The sequence below is a fragment of the Mustelus asterias genome, chromosome 7, assembly GCF_964213995.1.
Source record: "Mustelus asterias chromosome 7, sMusAst1.hap1.1, whole genome shotgun sequence".
Classification (NCBI taxonomy): domain Eukaryota; kingdom Metazoa; phylum Chordata; class Chondrichthyes; order Carcharhiniformes; family Triakidae; genus Mustelus; species Mustelus asterias.
Genome location: NC_135807.1, coordinates 132058661 through 132085003, shown reverse-complemented (window position 1 = coordinate 132085003; position 26343 = coordinate 132058661). Strand labels below are relative to the sequence as shown.

Here is a 26343-nt window from a genome sequence, read left to right as displayed (position 1 = left end):
AACAATCAGAATGAAGTGACATAGCTACTGTGCAAGTGCAACTGAGATTAAAATAAGGGAAGTGCTAAATCAAGAAATGAATGGATAATGCCAAGTTTGGGTTTTTAAATCCTGAAGAGTTGTGTAAAGAATAAAACAGGGCAGAGTGCCACAGTCCTGAGTATGTACAAATTTGAAAATGAGACTGTGCAATGAACTCGATTTCAACATAGAGGAGAGGAGGAAAGATATGCAGACCACCATATTTTCAAAAATATGGCGCATCATGTTTTCAGAATTGTTGAGGAAAAGGTTCATCACAAAAAAGCAAACAACAGCTTGTGTTTATATCGCACTTCTTACACTGTAAACCTCCCACAGCACTTTACAGGAGCACTGTCAAATTTGACATCAACAATGAGATATTTGGACAAATAACCAAAAGCTTGGTCTAGAAGAGAGGTTTTAAGAAGCGTCTTAAGGGAGGTGGGGAGTTGGAGAAATTTAAAGTGGAGTTCCGAAATTTAGCACCTTGAAGCTGCAGTTGCTAACGGTGGAGGAACAGAAATTGGGGATGCTCAGGAGCACAGAAATCAGAGAAATTGAGTGTCTTGGTACCAACTTTAGCAGTGGAAGGGATGTGCGAAGTCCGTATGCATTCAAAGGAGATAGAGAGACCTGGAGTGACGATAGATGAACCAATGCTTAAGTTTTGATTTTTGTCTTTTGGGGAGGTCCAGTTGGTACTTCTGACCTATCATGCTCAGACTTCGATCTATTTCTCTCTTGATGCTTTGTAACTGGAAGGTGGACACCAAATGGGTATCAGTCACCGAGAGGAAGTAATATGTCGCTGTACTACAGTGGGACACCTACAGCAGTCCCACAAGCTGTAGCTACGTTCAGTTGGGGAATGGTGGGTTGTGTGTGGTGCAGAAGTACTCACAAAATCTAAAGCTGCATATTTAGACTTTTGATCTAAACATTCATGTTTAGGGCCAGAAAGATGATGAGTACCAATTATTACAGTGCCTCTACCACAGAATCTACTACCACACCTCTTCTGGTGGTCCCCAGATTTATGGTGGTAGAAGCAGGAAAATTGTATATGGGTAACTGGACCCAGCATTCTGCTGTTGTGTGTATTCGGGAATCTGGCTGACTTCCCTGCAGTAGGAAGGAGAGGAATTGCACAGTGCAGGGAGGTGGCAGGAGATCTTGATTTTTCACCATGCTACCACCCAATGTTGGACAGTAAAATAGAAGCAGTAAAGACAGTAGTTGTTGATCAGAGTCAAGGTGCAAGAAGAAACTGTGCCTCTTTGAAATTAAAGAAATCAAGAGTCTTGCTGTTGGAGTGGCACAAAATTATTTGGTCATTACATTGAATGCTAGAGTAAGCAATCCTGGAATATTGATGAATGCAGAATGAAAACAAAATTGGCAAAGGGATGGGGTTGGATGATGTCATTGGTATGAAAAGGAACAGAGTGAGAGTACATAGCCTTAAGGAACCTCTGACAAGACTGAAATCCAGAGCCAGAAGATGCACCATCAACTACAGTGTAGTTACTGCACCACAGAGTGTTTTGAAAGGAAAGTATATAGCTTTGGTGGAAGGCCATGTATAGTAACTTGATTACAGTGCCAGACATGTTAAAGATTTGAGATGTTGAAGGCAATGACAGAAGATTCACGAAAGTGCTCAATAGTGCAAATTCCACAGAAATAGAAATTGCTGTCAGTGTGACATTCAGGTCAGTATTAAGTTGTTGTCTCGCATTGATCTGAGGTATACTAACAGTAGCCTAATATGAAGCTCCATTTGAGTGCTTAAGCAGTCGACTGGACCTCCGGACAGTTCCTCTGGTCCTTTGAGGCAAGTTTATGTGCAGAAAAACTCCACACTAGCCCCAGTCCATCAGTTTTTTTTGCTCCAACCCAGTTGGTGTCCCATTCTTGAAAGTCCTCAAGTGTACTTCGCCAGGTCTTAAGCCAGCTCTGTCTTCTTTTCCTACCTGGTGGTGTTCATTGTACTGACAATCTATGTCAGGGGAGTGAAATGTGTGTCTTCCCAGTCTCAGTCATCTCTCAGTCACAATGTCCCACAGGTGCTTCTGACCAGATCTCCATAGCACCTCTTTGATGATGTTGTCTCTCCATGTGATGTCCAGGATCTTACGTAGGCAATGTTGGTTAGAGATGTCCAATGTGACGCATTTGATGTTCATTTCAATGTCTTGCTGGCATACTACAGACATGATGTGGAGATGCCGGCGTTGGACTGGGGTAAACACAGTAAGAAGTTTAACAACACCAGGTTTATTTGGTAGCAAAAGCCACACAAGCTTTCGGAGCTGTGTGGCTTTTGCTACCAAATAAACCTGTTGGACTTTAACCTGGTGTTGTTAAACTTCATACTACAGACATGCAGATTTGCAACTCCATGGCAGTGTTGAAGGTGTAGGATGCTCAAACTGTGCAGAACTACTGGAAGACTGATGTGGCATTGACTATTCTTATGTGGACATCAATTTCTGTATCACCCTCCCTGGAGATGTTGCTTCCTAGGTAGGGGAAGTGGTCGTCACCCTCTGTTGCCTGACCGTGATTGGGGGGGGGGAGGGGGGGGGATCCTTGTTTCCATCGAGCATTCACTGTCTCGGTCATCTTGCAGCTGATAGATAGACCAACCTTGGTGTTGCTACTCTCAAAACAGGTGGTCATGGGTCAAGTTGGAATGGGGAGTGTATGCAGCCTTGACGTCCTCTTATGACATGCGGAGGTTCACGAGAATGATCCCAGGAATGAAAGGCTTGACATATTGAGGATTCTGGGTCTTTACTCGATGGCGTTTAGAAGGATGAGGGGGGATCTTATTGAAACTTGCAGAATACTGAAAGGCCTGGATAGAGTGGTCGTGGAGAAGATGTTTCCATTAATAGGAGAGATTAGGATCTGAGGGCACAGTTTCAGAGTAAAGGGACGACCCTTTACAACCTGGATAGGGAGGAATTCTTTCAGCCAGAGGGGGTAAATCTGTGGAATTCATTGCCACAGAATGCTATGGAGGCCAGGTCATTGAGTGTGTTTGAGAGAGAGGTTCTTAATTGGTAAGAGGATCAAGGCTGCAGGGAAAAGGTGGGAGAATGGGATTGAGAAACATTTCAGCCTGACTCAGTGGGCTGAATGGCCTAATTCTGTTCCTCTATCTTATGGTGCCAAGATTACCAGTGAAGAAGCCGAGAATAGGCCACGAATGTCAAAATTAATAGCAATTTTCATAACTTGAAAAAGCACCACAGTTGATGCTATACCTCAACCTTATGAAGGAAGAGGATGGGCTGAGCATAAGCAACTTTCCAAGATGAGGGAAAGTTGGACTTTGGAGCTTTTACGAATTACATTTAACATTCTATCATTCCCTTCCTATGATTTCAAAGGTTTTATGCTGCCCAGTCTCTAACAGCACCTTTGGTCAGCTTCTACTTGCTCAGTCTTTATAAAGCATTTTGATCCAGTTTGCCATAAGAGAGGTGCTAATTTGAAGATGCAATCCATAGCCCTCTGATGTCAAAATTATTGATTGCTTTGTATGTGTCTGGCATCTCCTTGCTTGCCTTGGAGGGAATTGAAGCAGATTTGAGAAAGTATCTGATGAGAGGTCACGGACCTGAAATGTTAACCCTCTCTGCACAGATCTTGCCTGACCTGCTGAGTATTTCCAGACTATCCTGTTCTGATTTCTGCAGTATTTTGCTTTTGCATTGACAAAATATCAGACTTTTGGTGCACAGTTAGATACAGCTGATTCAGTGCGAAAATTGTAAGTTCTTTTCCCCTCACTCAAATGTTGAGTGTAAATTTAAAAAGGGAAATAGATACCATAATTGAGTATCATAACTCGAGTGAATTTTTTCTCAGGCTGTGTTCTCAAATTGGATTGGAGTTGAAAGTAATTTAAATGCCAATTTAATTTGTGACATAAATATATAACCTTGATCTTTGTGTTGGCTTCTTGAAATTACCTAGCTGGAACAAGCCATTCATAATTGAAAGGGTTGAAGTTTTTTGAAGTGGGGTGTTACTTTAGTTAGGACATGCCTTCAATGCAGGAAATCCACCCAAAGTAAATTGCAAAATGTGTGGTATAGGTTAAATGGAGTCAAAAAGTTTATTGTAACTCATGTCTTTCATTGCTAATCTGTCACTTAAAAGCAGACATTTCTTTAAAAACATTTGCATACTTAGAACAAATATACTGCGCACCCAATTAAACAATTAATACACAAGTCATATTTCTTTCCGCCGCTATCTTTGTGCACTAATATCCATCTATAAGGAGAAACCGAGATACATGCTACAATGTATTTACAGCAGTTCTATTGTTCCAATTGAAGATAACTGACAGTGACTTGCCCGTGATACTCATTAAAAGTTCAGTGTGGGAAATTCAGAGTATGATCCTATGAGCAATGGCACAAGATATCAGTCCTCCCAACATGCTATCACCGTCATCTAAAAACAGTTCATCGAATCCCTACAGTGCAGAAAGAGGCCATTCTGCCCATCGAGTCTGCACTGACTGTCAGACAGAGTGTCTTGCCCAGGCCCTCTTTCCCCCGCCCTATCCCTGTAACCTCACGCACTTCCCATGGCTAATCCATCGAACCTACGCATCTTGGGACACTAAGGGGCATGGTCAATCCACCTAACCTGCACATCTTTGGATTGTGGGAGGACACCCATGCGGACACGGGGGAAATGTGCAAACTCCACACGGGCAGTCACCCAAGACTGGAGTTGAACATGGGTCACTGACTCTGTGAGGTAGCAGTGCTAATCACTGCCACCATGTTGCCGTTACTATTGATATGAATTTATTTTTGAAATCTGACAGCGTACTCTTGGATTTTACATTTTATTACCTCTGATTATTGAGGTCACAAATGCAAGTGAAATGTTTTATGTATAAACACATTAGTTGCAAAGCAGCTGAACTATGTAGAGTATTTTTTTTACAGCATAATGAGTCCCACTGTTTACCACAATTTGGTCTAGATTTCAAACACGCAGCCAATGCACAGAGAGAGAGTTGCTGCTCCTTCTGTTGTTTGAACTGTCCCAAAAATGTGCTGTAACCCCCAAGCTCGGAAATCATCTCTGCACTGCAGCAGCAGGACATTCCATTTCCCAATGCAGCTGTGACCTCTTGAGTGAAATTGCTCACTTAAAAGCGTGTTGCACTGTGGGAATTTTTGTTGAAGCTGTCCAAGTATATTTCACTGAAGATGATAACAGCTGCCAAAGGGGAGACTTCACTCCCATATGCATGAGCTTGGTGTTCGGTCTTGCTTCTTGAAGATCAGTGGGCTATTTTGCAACTCCTTTGAGTAATGCAGCTTTGAGGCATTTTGTGAGAAATTTCATTGGCAAAGTTTCTTTTAGCAGGACATCCCAGTTAATCCTGGAAATTTTGTTTCCGACAAGTTGCTGCTCACTTGTGATTAACAGCACCTACTGCAGAGGTGCCCAAATTACAACTCTAGTGGTGTCCTGTGAAAGCTGCCTGTCTGACCCACTTGTGTTTTTTTGCCTTCCTCGAAATGATCAAGTTATAGCAGCTTAAAAGTAATATGTCTTGGCATGGTATTTTCTAATTCTGCAGTTGAATCACTGTCATGTCATTTCAGTAATGATGCAGAAATATAGTTTCAAAATTTGGAGGTTGACTAATCATCAGTTATTGTAAATTGCAGTGAAATGGTTGGGTGTTATTAGTTGGTATTCATCCGTGCTTTTAAGATATTCTGATTATGCTCTAAGCCAATATTTATTGCTCAAGGTTTTGTGCTTTTCTAACCGTTTTCCATTGAGAATTTAAAATAAAAGGAGTTATTATGAATTTTGGGATTTTGAAAGCACAGAGTATTTAAAACAAAAATGAAAAAAAAAAGCTCTGACAGTAGGTGTTTAACATGCTAATGAGTTAGCTTTCATGTTTCCCCATTGTAAATGAGCAATTTGTTAGCCTGTCTTCGGAATCAAAAAATAACCCTCTCCTCTCTTATGTGGAAGTTTCTTTTTTTAAATCCCTTTTTTGGCTGTGGGCAGTAACTTATTGATGCTGGAATATGAGGCTTTTTGAAACACTGTGCTGCACAGGATAGTTTAGATTGAAATGCTGTAGAGAAAGTTTAGAAGTCAACTTGTTTAAGTCAAGCAAGCTGACCTATGGATTTATCCTTTATTTTTAAACTATTATGTGGATATATTGTACGGATTAAATTAAGTAACTTTGTCATAACTGCGATTTTTGTGCATTTGTTTTATTGTGAAGTAAAGAATTTGCATTTATGTCGGCGCCTTTAGCATCCTCAGGGCATTTCAACATGCTTTACAGCCAATTATGTACTTTAAATCCCAGTCACTGTTGCAGTGTTTGCAAACACAGCAGCCAATATTTGCCCAATAAATTTTGCCCAAACAGCCATGTGATGATGACCAGATGATCTCATAGAATCATCGCATTCCAACAGTATAGGAGTCTGCACCAACTCCCTGAAAAAGCATCCTACCCAGGCCCAATCCCTCATCCTATCCCTTCAGAAAGATTAAGGAAACATTCATTGAAAGGGCATGAATGCCCAGTCCTGTTTATGCTATTGTACAAGTGGATTGGCTTAAGGGGCAGCTGATAGCATTGAACTTGCGAAGGTAGCTAAAGCAGATTTGAAGTTGTACCAGTCAAGTTAACATAAAGACATTGAATGTGATACATAAATGTAAGTCTGACTTCTAAAACTGACACTGTCTGCACTTCCCGCTGCCTTGGAAAAGCAGCCAGCATAATTAAGGACTGCACGCACCCCGGACATACTCTTCTGTCAGGAAAAAGATACAAAAATCTGAGGACACGTACCAACCGACTTGAGAACAGCTTCTTCCCTGCTGCCATCAGACTTTTGAATGGACCAACCTTACACTAAGTTGATCTTTCTCTACACCCTAGCTATGACTGTAATACTACATTCTGCGCACTCCTTTCCTTCTCTCTAAACGGTATGCTTTGTCTGTATAGTGTGCAAGACACAATACTTTTCACTGTATGTTAATACATGTGACAATAAACCAAAAGTGAATGCCCTGTTTATTTAAAGTTTGAACATTATCTCAGCACACCCTTGATTTAGGTACCATAATGTTAGTAACACTGAGAAAAGAGGCAATTACTCGAAGGCATGTTCTTTCCAGCAAAGATGCAAATACTAATTAGAGGGGAAAAATCATTTTTAAAAAACATCTTTTGACACCCTTTGGTTGTGAAATGTATTGGAGCATCCTATTAATTGCTTCTGAAGTGAGTCGACGTTTTGTTGGCAAATGAGCAAGCCATCTTGTGCACAATAGGCACCACAAACAGTCAGTGGTCAGGCTATCTGTTTCTGATGGTGATTGCCTAAGTGTGAGGAGATCTCCCTTCTTTTTGACTGCAGTCGGAAGTCGTGCACCTATTGGTAGATGGACCCTTGAATTAGTACCTCATTGGAAAAGTGGTACCTCTGCCAATGCAGCACTTGCTTTAGATTTTATATTATGTACTGAGAAGGGGCTAATTAATCTTCTTGTATAGGAGCCTTTCGGAAATAGTGACCTTAATTTGATAGAATTTTACATTTACGTTTGAAAGTGATAGAGTTCATTCTGAAGCTCTGAACAAAATAAACCATGAAGGGACAAGTTTGCTGTGGTGGATTGGGAAAATACATTAAAAGGTTTGATGGTAGGCGGACAATGGCTAATATATTTTTTAAAAGTATTACAAGGTTGACATCAAATGTACATTCTTAGGCATGAAAACCCAACAGGAAAGGTGAATCAATTGTGGCTGACTAAATAAGTTAAAAGATTGCATTAGAACAAAGGAAATGGCTTAAGTTTGCCAAAAAAGTGATAGCCAAAGGATTGGAAGCAATTTAGAATCCAGCAAAGGAGGACGAAGAAACTGATAAAATGAAAAGCTTGCAAGAATGCAAGCTAGTGAGGAACATAAGTGGATTGTAAAAACAATATTGAGGTATGTGAAAAGGAAAAGGTTAGCTCGGACAAATATGGGTCTATTACAAGCAGAGAAAGGAGAATTCATAATGGAGAATAGGGAAATGGTACAGAAACTTCTTTGTCTTCATGGCGAAAGATGCAGAAAATCTCCCAGAGATACTGGGGAACCAAGGGACTTGTGAAATGGGGAAGTGAAAAAAATTTAGCATTAATAAAAAGATAGTGCTCAAAATGAATGGGACTGAAGGCTCATAAGTCATGGACCAAATGAGTTGTATCCCACAGTGTTGAAGGAGGTCATGTTGAAATAGTGGATGCATTGGTAATTTTCTTTCAAAATTTAACAGATACTGGAAAGTAGCAAATGTTACTGCAGTGTTTTAAGAAGGGAGAAAATGGAGAATTACAGACCTGTTAGTTTGATGTCAGGAGCAGGGAAAATGTTAGTTTATAGTAAAAGATATGAGAACTGGACACTTAAACAATAATGATTTGATTGGCAGAGCCAACATGGATTTATGAAAGGGAACTCTCATGTTTGACAAACTTTGTAGGAGTTTTTTGAGGATGTTAGTTGTATAGATAAAGGATAACGAGTGGATGTGGCAAATTTGGATTTTCAGAAGGCTTTTGATAAGGCCCCACACAGGAGATTTGCAAATAAAATTAGAGTACGTGGGATTGGCATGTATATTTGCATGGATTGGTTAACATAATTAAAACAGAATAGGAATAGATTTGTAAGGATATTTCCTCTTGCTGATAAGTCTAGAACCATTCAGAATAAAGGGCAGGCCATTTGTGACTGAGATGAGGAATTTCTTCACTCAGAGTGGTGAATGTTTGGAATTGTCTACCTTACAGGGCAGTGTGGAAGCTCAACCTAAGCATGTTCAAGACCAAAATCTCCAGATTTCTGGATACCCACAGCAACAAGGGATATGGAGATAGTGGGGGGAAATGGTGCAGGTGTAGATGATCAGTCGTGATCTGTTTGAATGGCAAGCAGGTTTGACGAGTTGAACGGCTGCCTCCTGCCCCAGTGTTCCATGACGTTGACGCCAAGCCAAGAATAATATCACTGAACCAAATGGACATTCAAATGATCGATGGAGCTCACCATAAATATCTGTGAATTCTCATGTTGAAGGGGTGATAATTTTTCATATTCTAACAATACTTAGGGAATAATTTAAGTCTCTATTTAGGGAAGAATTAATAAGTATAGCATCCTGACGTACTGTAGAATCTTGTATTAGGATGCTGATGAGCTGTTTCAGTAGCCAATCTCCAATATTTTTTTGTTGCAGTTGGGCTGATCACAAAATACAGAAGTTAGCGGACATTGTGATGCATCAATTAGGGTGGCAGGAATTTTTTTTTAACATTCTTGGAATGCGGATGACACTGGCATGGCCACAATTATTGCTAATCTTTAGTGGGGGTATTTTAATACATTCAAAATTTGGATATCTATTCAGTGGAGAAGGGAGGTGCTAGGATTGAAATGAATGTTAAATTCACATTTGGTAAAATATCAGTAAAACTTTGATCATTGAGTAAAGTCCATATATTTCAACATTCTGTTATGCCACCTCAGGCATTATTTGTTTAGGTTGTGTGGGAATAATGTAACATTCATAGTACAATACGCAGCCCTAGTAAGAGATCTGTCTTCCTGTCTATTTGATGGACTAAATGAGTGCTGCATTCATGCTGTGAGTTTTGATGGCGACTGTTTTGTATCCTTTGTTCAGACTATTTTCTCGTACTTGCATTTAAAAAAAAGTACTAGTCTTACGTTTAATTACCAGAGCTTCAATGTTCCATGATTGACATACAGTAGCTGTTAAGTGCAAAAGGATGTCACATCATTGATGAATAGACTACCAGAGATGTGGTTAATATAGAGCACACTATGCTTGTCTTGCCTATGAAAAAATACATAATTCATCACTTATTGTTGACTTTAAATACTGTGCTGAAATTTTGCAGCACAATAGGAAAATTGCTTTTGAAAAGTATTAAATTGCTTGCCAGTTCAGAGGGTACATTAGAAAGTCAGATTCGTTAGACCTAATACACATTATCTGTCACAAGTCAAGGATTGTATCCTTTATTGTGAATGTCTTCTGGATACCAGGATTCAGAAGAGTATGATTGAAGCAAAAAAACCTACTTAACAAACATTACAATAGCAGAAGTTGGAAATTCTATTGGTCTCGGGTCAGTTATCTATTTTGTTTTGAGTTCAAACCTGCTGAAAATAGCAGTCTAAAGTCTGAATAACCAATGGAAAATATATTTATGTTGCTCACTCTCATGCCATAGTGGCATAAATTGTTCTACTACAGAGCAAGTTGCAGAATAATAAAATCTCTGGATCTATATAGTTTGACATAATGTCCAATTGTTTTTTGCTATAGTTGTAAAACTTTGACCACAAAAAGCAAATCAAATTCAGGATAACCTGAAATGAATATTTTTGCAAGGATATGCCTTAACTTTGGGCTTGTATTACTTTATCTTTGAATTTCCCTATGGAAAACAACTTTCCAACTTCCTTGGTTCCAAAAAGATTTCTAAATGCAATATATGTCCTGTAAGTGATGCTTATGTTTGCAAACCGATGTGACTGATAATCTGAAGACTACTTGGGAATGCAATTGGGTCAACAGGCAAAAAGAGCAATGGAGGGAAGTATCGAGATAGATACAATTGCCACATGAAACAAAATGTTGGAATGTCAACTCTGACTCATTCAGTGTAACTACTATATCTCACAAAAACTAAATGACCCAAACTTTCCCGTCAAGTGAATATAAGAGAATCAGTTACTGTATGGGCATGTTTCTGCACCTTTATGATGCTCGTAAAGTATTCTTTCATGGTTTTTGTCCAACCTGTTTGCAGCCTTTCTCATGATTGAGCACACCACTCTCCTTCCTTGTCTCTCCACTTGTCTCCCAGCTGGACGGGATTGCACCCAAATGCAACTGCCCATCTGTAGCCCAAGAATTGCCTGAAATGACTTCTCTTGCCCTTTTACTATTACATCTGGAGCATTCTTAGCTGCCTTTCATTTTCATGTACCTGCTGTTCTCCAGTAGTATCATCTGGAAATGCAGCATTGGTTTTTACATCTACACAGATTGGTGCCCATCTCTTCCTCACCACCACCTCTCTCGATCCCTCAATTGTCTCATTTGTGAAATTATTCATTTGGCATCAGTACTGGATGCACAGAAATGTCCTCCAATTGAATGTTGGGAAGACCAAAAGTCTTTGTGCTGTCATTCGTTCCATCCACCTCCCTGGCAATTGTCTGAGGCTGAACCAGTTTGTTTTCAATCTTGGTGTTATATTTGATATTCTGACAACATATGTGTCATTGCTGAGACCACCTGTTCCCATGTTAATAACATTGTCTGACGCAACATTTGCCTCAACTCATCAGTTGCTGAAACACTCGTTTGTCTTTGTTACCTATAAACTTGACTATTCTGATCTCGTCCTGGCCCCTTTTCCACCTTCTACCTTTCATAAACATGAACTCATGCAAAACTCTGCTACCAGTGTCCTAATTTGCACCATTCCTGTTTCACCTGCCATCTTTGTGCTCGCTGACCTATTTTAACTCCTGGTTAAGTAACACCACAGTTTTAAAACTTTCATCATTTTCAAATCCATCCCCCCACTAAAAAAGCTTTGGCATCTCCTCCTTCCTACCTCTGACCTTCTCCAACCCTATCTGCGACTGGCCAGTTCTGGCCCCTGAGCACCACCCAATTTAATTCCTCATTGGCGGTTGTTCCTCAATCTGTCTGGATCCATAGCTCTAGAATTCTCTCCCAAAACCTCGCCATCTCTTTCCTCGCTCCTCCTTTAAAACACTCCTTAAAACTTAACTCTTTGACAAAGCATTTGGTTGCCTTTTCTAATATCATTTTATGACTCCGTGCCAGATTATGTTTGATAATGCTCTGTCAAGTACTTTGGAATATTAAACATGCTATATAAATACAAGTTGTTGTTGTTGCTCAGAAAACAAGCTGCGCACATAACTAGCTTAACTGGCTCACTGTACCTAACTCAGTACTTTCCTCCATTGTTTTTTTTTAACCTGCTGACCAGATTGCGTTCCCAAGTAGTCCAAACAATTGGTCATGTCTTTTTTTTCAAACAAGCCTCTTACTAACTCAACTTGGGCTTTTGAGGATTGACGATCTCCTATGATATACGTACTAGAATAAATCTCTCCATCAGTAGAAAGTGTACACCTCTGTTTTCCTGAAGTTGCCACCAAAATTATAAGTTAATAACTGATGCCATATGCTGGTTGGAACATTTGAATGGCTCGCAGTAAGTAAAGGTGTGGACTGATGAGAGCTGAAAGTTTGGTATCAACTAGGCTTTTAGATTTGAATTGGACAATTTAGCCTACAACTGGATCAGCCAGTAGCTATGGCAGGAAAGTCTTACCACATTGCTGTCGTGATGTTCCTTTGCAAAGTTTTGCTGCAGGCACTCATAGCGCTCAATATTACTTCAAGCGTATGGAAAAACTAAAGCCTCTCAGTTGGCCATCTGAAGAGTTTTTACTTGGATCACTCTAATATACTTGACAACAAAGCCACTTTGAGATTTCTTTGTTCACTGCGCTCAAGATAGGTTATTCTATTGGTGCAGTTCCTCACATAAGTCAGTTACATAGATTTCTTTTGCTTTGTTCCTGAACAACTGGAGAGTTCAGATTGTATTTTTGTAATATTCATCTCTTTCTATTATGCATTCACACAGAAATAATGTTTCCAATTTTGTACAGTGTTATGGCAGTTTCCGAAAAATCTCATTTTCACATTGCGACTGTTTCAGTAGGAGCATTTCACAGAGCCTGAACAAGGTAGGAGGCCTCGAACAGGGTTGTTTTGCTTACCTTCATTTGGCCACATAGTGTCTCTTGAAAAGAGAAACAACAAATACCAGAAATCTGAAGTAGAAGTAGAAAATTTATGGAATGGTATCAAGGAATCGGCGTTTGAAGCAGAGGGATTGGTTAATATTTTAGCTTAGACTGCCCATTCTCTTATTTGAGCATCATGAGACTTTACCTGTCCTGAACTTATTTTTAACCTTTTGTTTTTCTGTCCCATTCATTTAACAAAATTTATGGAATGGTTGAATCATAGAAGGAAGCCATTCATCCCCTCATGTCCGTGCTGGCTCTCTGCAAGCGCAACTCTCACCTAGTCCTGCTCCCCAGCCTTTTCTCTATAGCCTTGCCAATCTTTTTTCTCTTTGGCTAATTATCTTAAAGACAAATTACAAAATAATCCATTTTTAGTTAACATTTCTTTATCCTTCCCAAGTGACCTGATCAGGAAGCTTAAAAATTATCAGCTGGGTTACAGACAACTTTAGTTGACCCTTTTTTTAATTCATGGAATGTGGGCATCACTGGCTGGGCCTGCATTCTTCACCCATCTCTGAGGACATTTTAAGAGTCAGCCACGTTGCTATGGACCTGGAGTCACATGTAGGCCAGACAAGGTAAGAACGACAGGTTTCCTTCCCTAAAGGACATTAGTGAACCAGATGACAATTAGACTTTACGACAATTTAATTCCAAATTTTAATTGAATTCAAACTTCATCTGGGGTGGTGGGACTTGAACCCAGGTCCCCAGAGCTGGATCTCTGGATTGAGTTCAGCAACAATACCACTATGCCACTGATGATAGAATCATAGAATCCCTACAGTACTGAAGGAGGCCATTCGGCCCATCGAGCCTGCATCGACAACAATCCAACCCTATCCCCGTATAGTGTATACATATTTGGAAATCTTTCTTTTTAAAATTGAAATTTTCATTAGACTTTTTTCACGTGTATTTGATAACCTCTTCCTTGATATCTTTTATTTTGTTACAATTTGAGAGAACCTTCTGTACAAAATAGTCCAGTTTTTTGTTAGGCTGGAGTTTGTAGCAATCGTGAATATTGTCTTTCTTTAAGGCCCACCGCGGTGCAGGCAGTTAAATTTAGCTCTCATTTGCCAGCTTTTGTAATTCTTTGAGTCAGCTGCTGGAATATGAGAAACAAATTTAGCAGTGTTAATTTGGGAGCTGTTTTGTGAATGCTGATCACTTACATTCTGAACCAGAGGAGCCTCGTATAAAATGAGGACCCATAGGAACTACCACTTCTGAGCAGGGAACAGTTGGCTCAAATATTCCAGTTAACCTTCACACTTATTGAGCTTTGCTTTGCTGATCAGCTTCAGTGATTGGGGTTCAAACACCAAGCTAGTGTGTTTTTCAAAAAAAACTGACAAAGTTCTCCTCATCCATCATTTGGATGACCACCAACGACCACACTTTCTGCAAGTCATTGACTGAGCTGTTTTCTGCTGGCAAGAATGTGGTTTACTGTATTTTTGGCTGTATGTGGTGCTCCCCCCCCTCACCCCTTTTCACTATGCAGCATTTCCTGTATCCATCTATTTTTAAGATCTCTTGCGCTTTTTTGGTTCCTTGTGGATGAATTTTGGGATATTTTCACGTGAGAATTTTTTATATAAGGTTTTTTAATGAAAATGTTTCCATGTGTGTTTCATTCATGGTAAGGAGAAGCAGACACAAGAACCCTCAGGAAATATTCCATGGAATCTACTTGGTCATTTGCCATGCACTACCCGACAATTGCTGTTTCACAGCTTGAAAGAGCTATTCAAATAAGAGGACAGCATGTTCTGTAAATGGGAGAACAGACTGTGACTTTTAGTGCTAAAATGTCTTGTGGAGCCCAGTTAGTTTGCAAGCAGATTTTAATTAGGCAAGTTAAAGCAACTTTTCTTTTACCGTGAAAAAAAAACCATTCAAGGAAATTTCTTTTACTTCAATATATTTGCATGATGCAAATATGGTAATCCTCCAACAAAATAATTTTGGTGTCCTTTTACATGTATTTAAATAAAATATTCATGTTTTTGTAGAAGAATGTATGTGTTAGTTTAACTTCTGTCTACCAGGAGACTGTTTTTGCCTACACCTCATTACACAATTTAGCACTTAATCTTCCGATCTTCCAGTTTTTCACTGTTGAGGTGCCATTTTTAATATTTTTATTGTAGTGTTGTGATTCTAAATGATCATGAATGCTTTTGTATTTTGATTCTTGTGATATGATATAATTGTGCTTGAAAATACTTGATTTTTGAGCACTGATTTTTCATTTCCTTGATCTCTCCATTATTACTTATTAATTTTTACCCAAATTCTAAGTAGTAATATGTTATATCCAAACAGGTCGCTCACTTTTAATTTTGCAAAAAACAACTCACTAAATCAAGAAGACACAGAAAATAAACATTTTTGGAAAGATGATTTCAGAACATGCTGCAATAGCTGCAGTTTTCAGCCAAGCCCATAACCCCATGATTTAGATCCGATTAGTCAACCTTCATAGAATCTCTACAGTGCAGAAGGAGGCTATTTGGCCCATTGAGCCTGCACTGACAACAATCCCACCCAGGCCCTATCCCTGTAACCCCACGTATTTACCCTGCTAATCTCCCTGACACTAAGGGGCAATTTAGCATGGCCAATCAACCTAACCCGCACATCTTTGGACTGTGGGAGGAAACCAGAGCACCCATGAAGAAACCCATGTAGACACGAGGAGAACATGCAAACCCCAAACAGACTTTGACCCGAGGCTGGAATTAAACCCAGGTCCCTGGTGCTGTAAGGCAACAATGCTTGCCACCTTTTTGATGTTGACCTTGTTAGACCAGAAGATGTGAACTGAGTCCTTTTGTCTTTACTCATCATGTCAGATAAGGGAATTAATCCTTCATGATTTAAGGGTAAAGTTAATGCATCAGTGTTTTGAACAAAAAATGTTCAAGTAATTTTATGGTGCCTTTTACTGTGGTTAGCACTGCTGCCTCTCAGCGCCAGGGACCCGGGTTTGATTCCTGGCTTGGGTCACTGTCTGATTTTCACAGCAACTTCATTGCAGTGTTAATGTAAGCCAACTTGTGACACCAATAACTAAACTTAAAAAAACTTAAACTGCAATTTTAACACTTAATATTCAGTGCTCATTGTTCACGAGAGGATTCAAGCCAGCACAGTATAATCCTGAATGTCTCCTCTTACATTCTTTTGCACCCCATTTTCTTCCTGTGTAGGACGCCAGTCAAGTTTGAACCTTCTCTTATTTTACACTTAATGGGGGATCGCTAGGTAAGCAGAGGTCATTGGTGCCTCCCCCCTCCAATTTAGCTTGGGAACATCCAGGCCAACTATGATGCTTCAATTTGAGCTGACTAACCATTGAACTTGTGACCCTCCAGCACTGCATTGTGCCGTACCACACCTGTATCCTTTGAGGAGTACTGCTGCTATTTAAAAAAACAAAATAATTTGACTTGAGCTGTAAAAAAAAGAAAATGGCCAGAGAATGATTTTCAGCAGGCTGTGTGGTCTCTCGGCTTTGGGCATTGCATGTCTACACCTTTTTGACACGTTTGCTTCAAACCAACTTTGGATTCAAATCAACCCTGTAGATCTTTTTTATGTACATAAATTAAACACATACTGTGAAAATTTGACATTACTTAAATTTTTGAAAGACTGGAACGCCATTAACAATCACCATTAATCAGCAGCGCCTGTTTTATACAGTACTGTATGTGAATTCACAAAGGATCTTGTATTTTACCAGTAAAGAGGAATTTCTAAGTTTCCATTCATGTCAGCAGCCCTTAACTCATAAACTGGATTGTCACTAATGCACAAAGTTGACTGTTTTCACATAAGTGAACATACGACTGTAATTTGCTTGTTCTGTATATGCAATTCTGGCAAAAGGTTGAACTTTTTAAATATATATCTTTATTCTGAAGTGACACATGTTAAGTGCTGTTTACCATGTGAAGTAACATTTTAGATATTGCACTCTTTCATTTTCCTGTAGGATTGTTTGAGCTATGAATAACACATCTGAAATAAAATGATTTTATCTGAGTGATGTAGTGTCAAGATTGATAATGGCTTTCATTGATGGCAGTAATCCTTACAGAACCTGTCCAATGATTTTGTCCTCTGCTTTTCAACACATCCATCACAATGTTTCTTTTGCACACATGCCTGATAGATTGTGGGTTAGAGCAATGCGAAAATCAGACTTGAATATAAGCCTACCCAAGCCACTGGTCATTTCTACACCTTGTACACATGATGTGCTACTCTGTACATTTAATTTCCCTGCGCTGGGATAGAACAAAATCATACTTTTCTGATTGACTCAAATGAATAACTGAATTTATAGCCATTGTGAAACTCAAGTCAGGTTAAAATCATTGAAGTTACCCATAAATTCATTATTTGTGTAGGAATCTCAGCCAGACATTACCTCTGTGGAGCGGAACAGTGGTTAGCAGCTCCTATAAATGTGTGTGTTTTGATTCCTGGAATTACGCTTTTCATCTTCGTCTTGTGGAGCTGCGAGGCTTAGTTGTACACCACAGTTATGACATTTAGGCAGTAAGTTTATAACCAGCAATGATCAGATGTGGGCAGTTTTAAATAAACAAGCAGATGAGGTTTTGCCTTGGTCTTGATGGACATTGATTGTGCAAGACTGTAACTCCACCTTGGAATGTTGGACAAAATATCCTGCACAATGTTGGACGTCTTGCAAAGAACAAAGATGTTATTTTAATCAACCTTTCTAAGGTGGTAGGTTTAAAAACTGTACCTACAGAACTATATTCCTCAGTTTTTATATAATTGAAGTAAGATATTGATTTATTAAATTGCTGCTTTATAATGACAGGCACCAATTGAGAAGGCACCAACTGATGAACTTTCTCTTGGATTTTCTTTAGCACTATGTATTTCCCTCTGACAAGTCTTATTTAGCAGATGGCTACACAGAGAAAACTCTTTGCACTCTAATCATATAACATTTCCACTGACTGATTCCGTATTTTCATTACTTCAGCCAATGTTTGCAGAACTGTTGAGGATGAGCATTCCATCATCTGAGGTTGTGGGGGAGTGGTTGATGGTAGGGAACTGAAGGATTGGTCCTCAAGACTCTGTATGCTGGCCTCTAACTGTTCTAGGTTGATTGTAGATTCCCATTGTGTGTGGCAGATAAATACACTATTAGGCAAGTAAATCATTTTAGGCAGCATCTGTTGCGAGAGGAAGAGGTCAATGACCTTTCATTGGAAGCCTCAAATGTTAACTGAGCTTCTCTCTGCAGATGCTGCCTGACCTGCTGAGTATTTCCTGCATTATCTGCTTTTATTTCAGATTTACAGCAACAGCTTTTGTAACTGCCTAACAATTCTTTGAATGAATTAACATTACAGGTCATGTGTATTAGTGTAGCTTAACCATATTTCATTTCTGAACACAGATATCAAGTGGAAGATGAGTCATCTAGTTTAGATGAGATGCCATTGATGATGTCAGAAGAAGGCTTTGAAAATGATGAGAGCGACTATCACACATTACCAAGAGCTAGAATTACTCAGAAGAAACGAGGGCTAGGCTGGTTTGTATTCGGTGGATGGAAATTACTTTGTACCAGGTAAAGTCATTCATTCTCTTTTGTTTTTCATCTGCAATGCAATAAGATACACCCAATGAGCTTTCATTGATTTAACTTGAAAATGCTGCAATTAGGTTGTCATTTTGTGTAGTACATTGATGTTTCACTTTACCCATGAAATAATCACATGCAGATCTTTCCGACCCCCTAGAATCCTCTTTACTTTTTGTTGATGCAGATAAAAAGAGGCTCATAGGATATTTAGCAGACCAGTCGTCCTGGGTTAGATTGATGGAACATAGATATGCATTTTGTTTTTTTTTGTTTGTTAAGGGGATGTGGGAGTCGCAGGCTGGGCCAGCATTTAATGCCAATCCCTAATTGCCCTTGCACTGGATGGTTTGCTACGCTTGAGCTTTTGTTAAATTAAATACATTGTGTTTGAAGTCGCATGTAGGTCAGACCAGGTAAGGATGGCAGATTTCCTTCCATATTAGTGAACCAGATGGGTTTTTATGACAATCGACAATGGTTTCCTGATTGTCATTAGATTTTTAAAATTTGAATTTGCCATGGTGGGATTCGAACCCAGGTCCCCAGAGCAGTACCCTGGGTGGGATTATTAGTCCACTGACATCACTGCCTCCCCATTTAAAATCTGGAGCAGAAGAAACCTTTTTCCACGTGAATGTGAGGCTGGAATGGAGTTAATGTTTGAAGCAGGGACCATGTCAGCGTTTGATAAGTGGATGAAGGAAAAATGAATATTGGAATAAAAAGAAGGGGTATGGGTTTATGACAACTCATGGAGGATAAATACCATCACAGACTGGGCGTACGGCATGTTTCTACCATAACTTCTATGTAAAACTGATCAGGAGAAGGAAATGGGAACAGGCTGGCTTTCTGATTCTTCCGCTAAAGAATACTGGTGGCATACTGGGCGGGGGGGGGGGGGGCAGGCAGGCAGGCAAAGTCGTAAAGAAGAGAATGGGAGTGCATACAAACTGAAGCCTTAGTACATGTGTCATTTTGCATTGGGACAGTCTTTTGTGAAACTCTTGCCTCTGTATGTTTAGCTTTGTCTTAAGTGTCAAACAGCTCTGTTACAATGGCCGGAGTTCTCCAGCTCTTCATACCAGCGGGATTCTCTGGACCCGCTGCAGAGAACAGAGATTCGGCAAGCTTTCCAGCCTTGCTTGCGGCGACAGGACATGAATGGCCGGAGAATTCCAGCCAATATTTCCTGAGTCTTGTAAACATTTGGCTGCTACGTTGGCTGTAACATGTTCATTGCTTGTGTATTTTTTTAATAAAGTCGAACAAAACCATAATGTAAATTTTGAGGTTTCTTGGTAGTTTTTAAAAACCCATTTGTCATTTCATTATTCCATTGGTATTAATTCAATTGTGAAATCACATCAAACAACCTTATCAGTGATCACATAACTTCCTTCCTCCCACTGCCAGCATTCTGAATGTGCAGAGATCTTGGTGCTCGTTTGAATTATTCTTTGCCTTGAGTTGATTGAAGTAAAGCATTTACTGAATGCTTAGCAAAGATTTTGTGTGTGTATGTCTGTTACATTAGAATATTTCTCTAATTTTGCATTTCCATCCTTAACTATTGACCACATTGCAATTAATGAACAATGTTCATCCATCTTTAAAGGAAATTATCATTGTCCTGTATTAAAATAACTGAGGCTGAAATGCAGTGATACATACAATATATTGTTGAATTTGGGCTTCTTGTGTGCATGTGTAACACCATTGGAGTCTCACACCAGTCCTGAGCTGTAGACACATTTTCAATGTGTTGTGGCCAATCTTTTATTTCACCAATTCCTGTGCGCTAGGAAACAGGAATAGTAGAGTAGGTCATTTAGCCCCCTCACATGTTCTGCCATTCAGTCGGATCATGGTTAATCAGTATCTAATCTCCATGCACTTGACTTTGTTTGATTTCCTTTACTTTAATCTATTGATCTCAATCTCAAAATTTCAAGTATTCACAGACTTATAGAATCCTTCAGAGCAGAAGGAGGCTATTCGGCCCATCAAGTCTGCACTGAGCACAATCCAACCCAGTCCCTATCCCCACAAGTCCATGCATTTACCCTAACTAGTCCCCCTGACAGTAAGGGGCAATTTAGCATGGCCAATCCACCTAACCGGCACATCTTTGGACTGTAGAAGGAAACCGGAGCACCCGGAGGAAACCCATGCAGACACTAGGAGAATGTGCAAACTCCACACAGACAGTGACCCAAGCTGGAACTCGAACCTGGGTCCCTGGCGCTGTGAGGCAGCAGTGCTAATCATTGTGACACTGTTCTGCCGTAGACTTAGGGGAGGTGGTTCTGGATTTACAGTGCCCTTTGTGAAAATGACACTTTCTGATTTTATTTACTGTCTTCTGCATTCCCCAACAATGGAAATAGTTTCTCTGTACCTATCAGAATTAATCTCCTAAACATTTTAATCAACTCGATTGGATCATCCCTCAGCCATCTGAAGACAAGGCATTATGATTCTGGTTTATGAAAATCGAAACAGAAATTGCTCAAAACACAGGTGAAGTCTGGTCGCATCTGTGGGATGAGAAGTTTCAGGATTAATGTTTCAGGTCAGTGATCCTTTGTCAGAAACAGTTTTAAGCAAAGCAGGGAAAGTGAGGAGTGGTGAAAAGAACAAACAGGAGTGTCTGTGGTGGGGTGGAAGGCAGGAGCGATTAAATGACTAAAGTAATGGTATAAGGCAAAAATTGATAGTAATGTAACAAATCTTGCTTAAAAACTGTTACATCTCTAAGCATTCCCGGTGCTGACAAAGGGGGACCCAACCTGAAATAAACAAGTTTTTCTTTCTCCACGGATGCTGCCAGACCTGATGAATATTTCTAGCAGTTTAAAGAGTCATATAATGTTCGTGGCATAGGAAGAGGCCATTTGGCTTATTGGGGCAAATTTTACCGTCCTGCCCACCACGAGAATCGGAATGGACGAGGGACGGACCTAGAAAGGCTCATTGACCTCAGGTTTTGGGGTGAGCGCGGCCAGAAAATCCTGCCCCTTGTGTCTGTGCCGGCCTAAAAGCGAGCCACGAAACCTTGTCCTGTTTTCCAGTATTTGGTCTGTAGCTCTGCAGGTTATGGCACTCGAGATGCATATCCAGGCACCTTTTTAAATGATTTGAGGGCCTCCTATCCTTTCAGGCAGTGAGTTCCAGACTCCCAAAATGCTCTGGGTGAAGAAAGAAATCCTGTCCCCTCTAATCTTTCTACTAACCACTCCTCCTAAATCCATGCCCCCTTGTCACTGACCTTTTTATTTCAGATTTCCAGTATCTGCATTACTTTACTCTTATCATGTTTATGTGACCTGTGCTGATAATTTAACTCTTTAACCCTGGTATCATTCTTATGAATCTGCAGTGTTTCATTCATCACGTTGGCAATTTGTGTGTATTGGTACCTACTTTCTTGTGCTAAATCTTGTATTCCTTCTGGATGTTAATTCAGATAACCCCTATGGACATGTTTCCATCGTTGTGATGGTCAACTCCTCAAAGTGCTCAACGACATTTGTAATATGTAAATGTCCCCTTCAGAAACTTGTGCTGATCAACTGATCTCTGTTAAAGTGCTTCGTGACTCTCTACGATGGGATTTTAGTAACGTTCCCATAATTGATTTTAAAAATTGATAAATGACATTTGATCTCGTTAGTTATTATTGCCAATCATTTGTAAGATTGTTTAAATCTAGAGTTTTATTATGTGATCTAATAATTGAATAATTATATTGCAAGTTCAAGACAGTCACTTGAATTTTTGGGTTTGGATCAGATTACATAATAGCAATTTGGAGTGCTTAAATCATTTAATGTACTCAACCCACAATTTTGTCAGACCATCATTCATTGCGATTGTGATCATGGTATGAAAATTCCAGGAAGAGATTTTCTACAATTTTCACAATGGAAGCTATTCTACCCATCTCCCACATTTTTTTGGTAAAGTCACCTCCATCTGGCCTTCTGCTTGCACCTCTCTTATGCTCCCTCTGCCAATTAAATATTTACTGCGCAATTAATACAATTTAAAAGACATTGCATTGTGACGTATTCATTTATTTTTAATATATGTTTGATAACCAGATGGGAGAAGTGAGGGGTGGGTTTAGGTGGCATAGATGATTAATATGGACCTTTAATATTGGGACCTTAGGTTTCCACCAAACTTAGACTGATGGAATGTAAAGGTCCTATTTCCCTATACTATGTGACTTGTTCTGATTCTGCTCGACAAGCTTGGATGATGTGAGTGTTAAAGGTTAAAGAGGAGCCCTGACTGATTTACTGGGAAGATGCTGCAAGATGTTCACACCTATGGACAATGGAAAGGGTATCTGATTACTCTGGATTGACTGTTGGTCTCCCAAGTTCCATAGGGAGCTGTTGGGAATGTCAGGTTTTCTAAACAGTTATACTTTTTAATTTTAAGAAAGAATAGTGCAGAGGATATGTAATTAACATTTCTACATGAGTCATAGAATCCCTACAGTGCAGAAGGAGGCCATTCAGCCCAATGAGTCTGCACCAACAACAATCCCACCCTTGGCCCTATCCCCACACATTTACTCCACTGATCCCTCTAACCTACACATCCCCGGACACACTAAGGGGCAATTTAGCATGGCCAATCCACCTAACCCGCACATCTTTGGACTGTGGGAGGAAACTGGAGCACCCGGAGGAAACCCATGCAGACACGGGGAGAATGTGCAAACTGCACACACACAAGCTGGGAATTGAACCCAGGCCCCTGGAGCTGTGAGGCAGCAGTGCTAACCACTGTGGCCCGTGCGAATCACGTTGCAATGAGAGGGCAAAAGTCCACTGTAGGATCGGGTTGCAGGTTTTCTTAAATCCCAGAACCTCAAACAGGGTAGTCTGTGAAATGGAGAGAACACAGTAAGAAGTTTAACAACACCAGGTTAAAGTCCAACAGGTTTATTTGGTAGCAAAAGCCACACAAGCTTTCGAGGCTCTGAGCCCCTTCTTCAGGTGAGTGGGAATTCTGTTCACAAACAGAACTTATAAGACACAGACTCAATTTACATGAATAATGGTTGGAATGCGAATACTTACAACTAATCCAGTCTTTAAGAAACAAAACAATGGGAGTGGAGAGAGCATCAAGACAGGCTAAAAAGATGTGTATTGTCTCCAGACAAGACAGCCAGTGAAACTCTGCAGGTCCACGCAACTGTGGGAGTTACAAATAGTGTGACATAAATTCTGATTCTAGGATCGCATGATAAAGACTCAGGAGGAAAAAAGCAGAAATATTTATGTGAAATAGTGTGACATAAACCCAATATCCCGGTTGAGGCCGTCCTTGTGTGTGCGGAACCTGGCTATCAGTTTCTGCTCCGCGACTCTGCGCTGTCGTGTGTCGCGAAGGCCGCCTTGGAGAACGCTTACCCGAATATCAGAGGCCGAATGCCCGTGACCGCTGAAGTGCTCCCCAACAGGAAGAGAACAGTCTTGCCTGGTGATTGTCGAGCGGTGTTCATTCATCCGTTGTCGCAGCGTCTGCATAGTTTCCCCAATGTACCATGCCTCGGGACATCCTTTCTTGCAGCGTATCAGGTAGACAACGTTGGCCGAGTTGCAAGAGTATGTACCGTGTACCTGGTGGATGGTGTTCTCACGTGAGATGATGGCATCTGTGTCGATGATCCGGCACGTCTTGCAGAGGTTGCTGTGGCAGGGTTGTGTGGTGTCTTGGTCACTGTTCTCCTGAAGGCTGGGTAGTTTGCTGCGGACAATGGTCTGTTTGAGGTTGTGCGGTTGTTTGAAGGCAAGAAGTGGGGGTGTGGGGATGGCCTTGGCGAGATGTTCGTCTTCATCAATGACATGTTGAAGGCTCCGGAGGAGATGCCGTAGCTTCTCCGCTCCGGGGAAGTACTGGACAACGAAGGGTACTCTGTCCACTGTGTCCCGTGTTTGTCTTCTGAGGAGGTCGGTGCGGTTTTTCGCTGTGGCGCGTTGGAACTGTTGATCAATGAGTCTAGCGCCATATCCTGTTCTTATGAGGGCATCTTTCAGCGTCTGGAGGTGTCTGTTGCGATCCTCCTCATCCGAGCAGATCCTGTGTATACGGAGGGCTTGTCCGTAGGGGATGGCTTCTTTAACGTGTTTAGGGTGGAAGCTGGAGAAGTGGAGCATCGTGAGGTTATCCGTGGGCTTGCGGTACAGTGAGGTGCTGAGGTGACCGTCCTTAATGGAGATGCGCGTGTCCAAGAATGCAACCGATTCCGGAGAGTAGTCTATGGTGAGCCTGATGGTGGGATGGAACTTGTTGATGTCATCATAGAGTTGTTTCAGTGATTGTTCACCATGAGTCCAAAGGAAGAAAATGTCATCGATGTATCTAGTGTATAGCACCGGTTGAAGGTCCCGTGCGGTGAAGAAGTCTTGTTCGAACCTGTGCATGAAGATGTTGGCATATTGAGGTGCAAATTTGGTCCCCATGGCTGTTCCGTGTGTCTGGATGAAGAACTGGTTGTTGAAGGTGAAGATATTGTGGTCCAGGATGAAGCGGATGAGATGTAAAATTGCATCTGGAAACTGGCAGTTGTTGGCGCTGAGCACTGAGGCCGTTGCAGCAATGCCATCGTCATGGCGCTATGGCGCTAGACTCATTGATCAACAGGATATGGCGCTAGACTCATTGATCAACAGTTCCAACGCGCCACAGCGAAAAACCGCACCGACCTCCTCAGAAGACAAACACGGGACACAGTGGACAGAGTACCCTTCGTTGTCCAGTACTTCCCCGGAGCGGAGAAGCTACGGCATCTCCTCCGGAGCCTTCAACATGTCATTGATGAAGACGAACATCTCGCCAAGGCCATCCCCACACCCCCACTTCTTGCCTTCAAACAACCGCACAACCTCAAACAGACCATTGTCCGCAGCAAACTACCCAGCCTTCAGGAGAACAGTGACCAAGACACCACACAACCCTGCCACAGCAACCTCTGCAAGACGTGCCGGATCATCGACACAGATGCCATCATCTCACGTGAGAACACCATCCACCAGGTACACGGTACATACTCTTGCAACTCGGCCAACGTTGTCTACCTGATACGCTGCAAGAAAGGATGTCCCGAGGCATGGTACATTGGGGAAACTATGCAGACGCTGCGACAACGGATGAATGAACACCGCTCGACAATCACCAGGCAAGACTGTTCTCTTCCTGTTGGGGAGCACTTCAGCGGTCACGGGCATTCGGCCTCTGATATTCGGGTAAGCGTTCTCCAAGGCGGCCTTCGCGACACACGACAGCGCAGAGTCGCGGAGCAGAAACTGATAGCCAGGTTCCGCACACACAAGGACGGCCTCAACCGGGATATTGGGTTTATGTCACACTATTTCACATAAATATTTCTGCTTTTTTCCTCCTGAGTCTTTATCATGCGATCCTAGAATCAGAATTTATGTCACACTATTTGTAACTCCCACAGTTGCGTGGACCTGCAGAGTTTCACTGGCTGTCTTGTCTGGAGACAATACACATCTTTTTAGCCTGTCTTGATGCTCTCTCCACTCCCATTGTTTTGTTTCTTAAAGACTGGATTAGTTGTAAGTATTCGCATTCCAACCATTATTCATGTAAATTGAGTCTGTGTCTTATAAGTTCTGTTTGTGAACAGAAT

The 26343-nt window shown here is 40.9% G+C and overlaps 1 protein-coding gene across 1 annotated transcript in view; it reads left to right on the top strand.

Moving 5' to 3' along the window:
- Nucleotides 1-26343, top strand: part of atp9b (ATPase phospholipid transporting 9B) — a 286554-nt gene that overhangs the window by 20644 nt on the left and 239567 nt on the right. The window contains exon 2 of the mRNA XM_078216847.1: nucleotides 18474-18647. Coding sequence (XP_078072973.1) covers nucleotides 18474-18647 — 174 coding nt within the window. The remainder of the gene's footprint in view (nucleotides 1-18473; nucleotides 18648-26343) is intronic.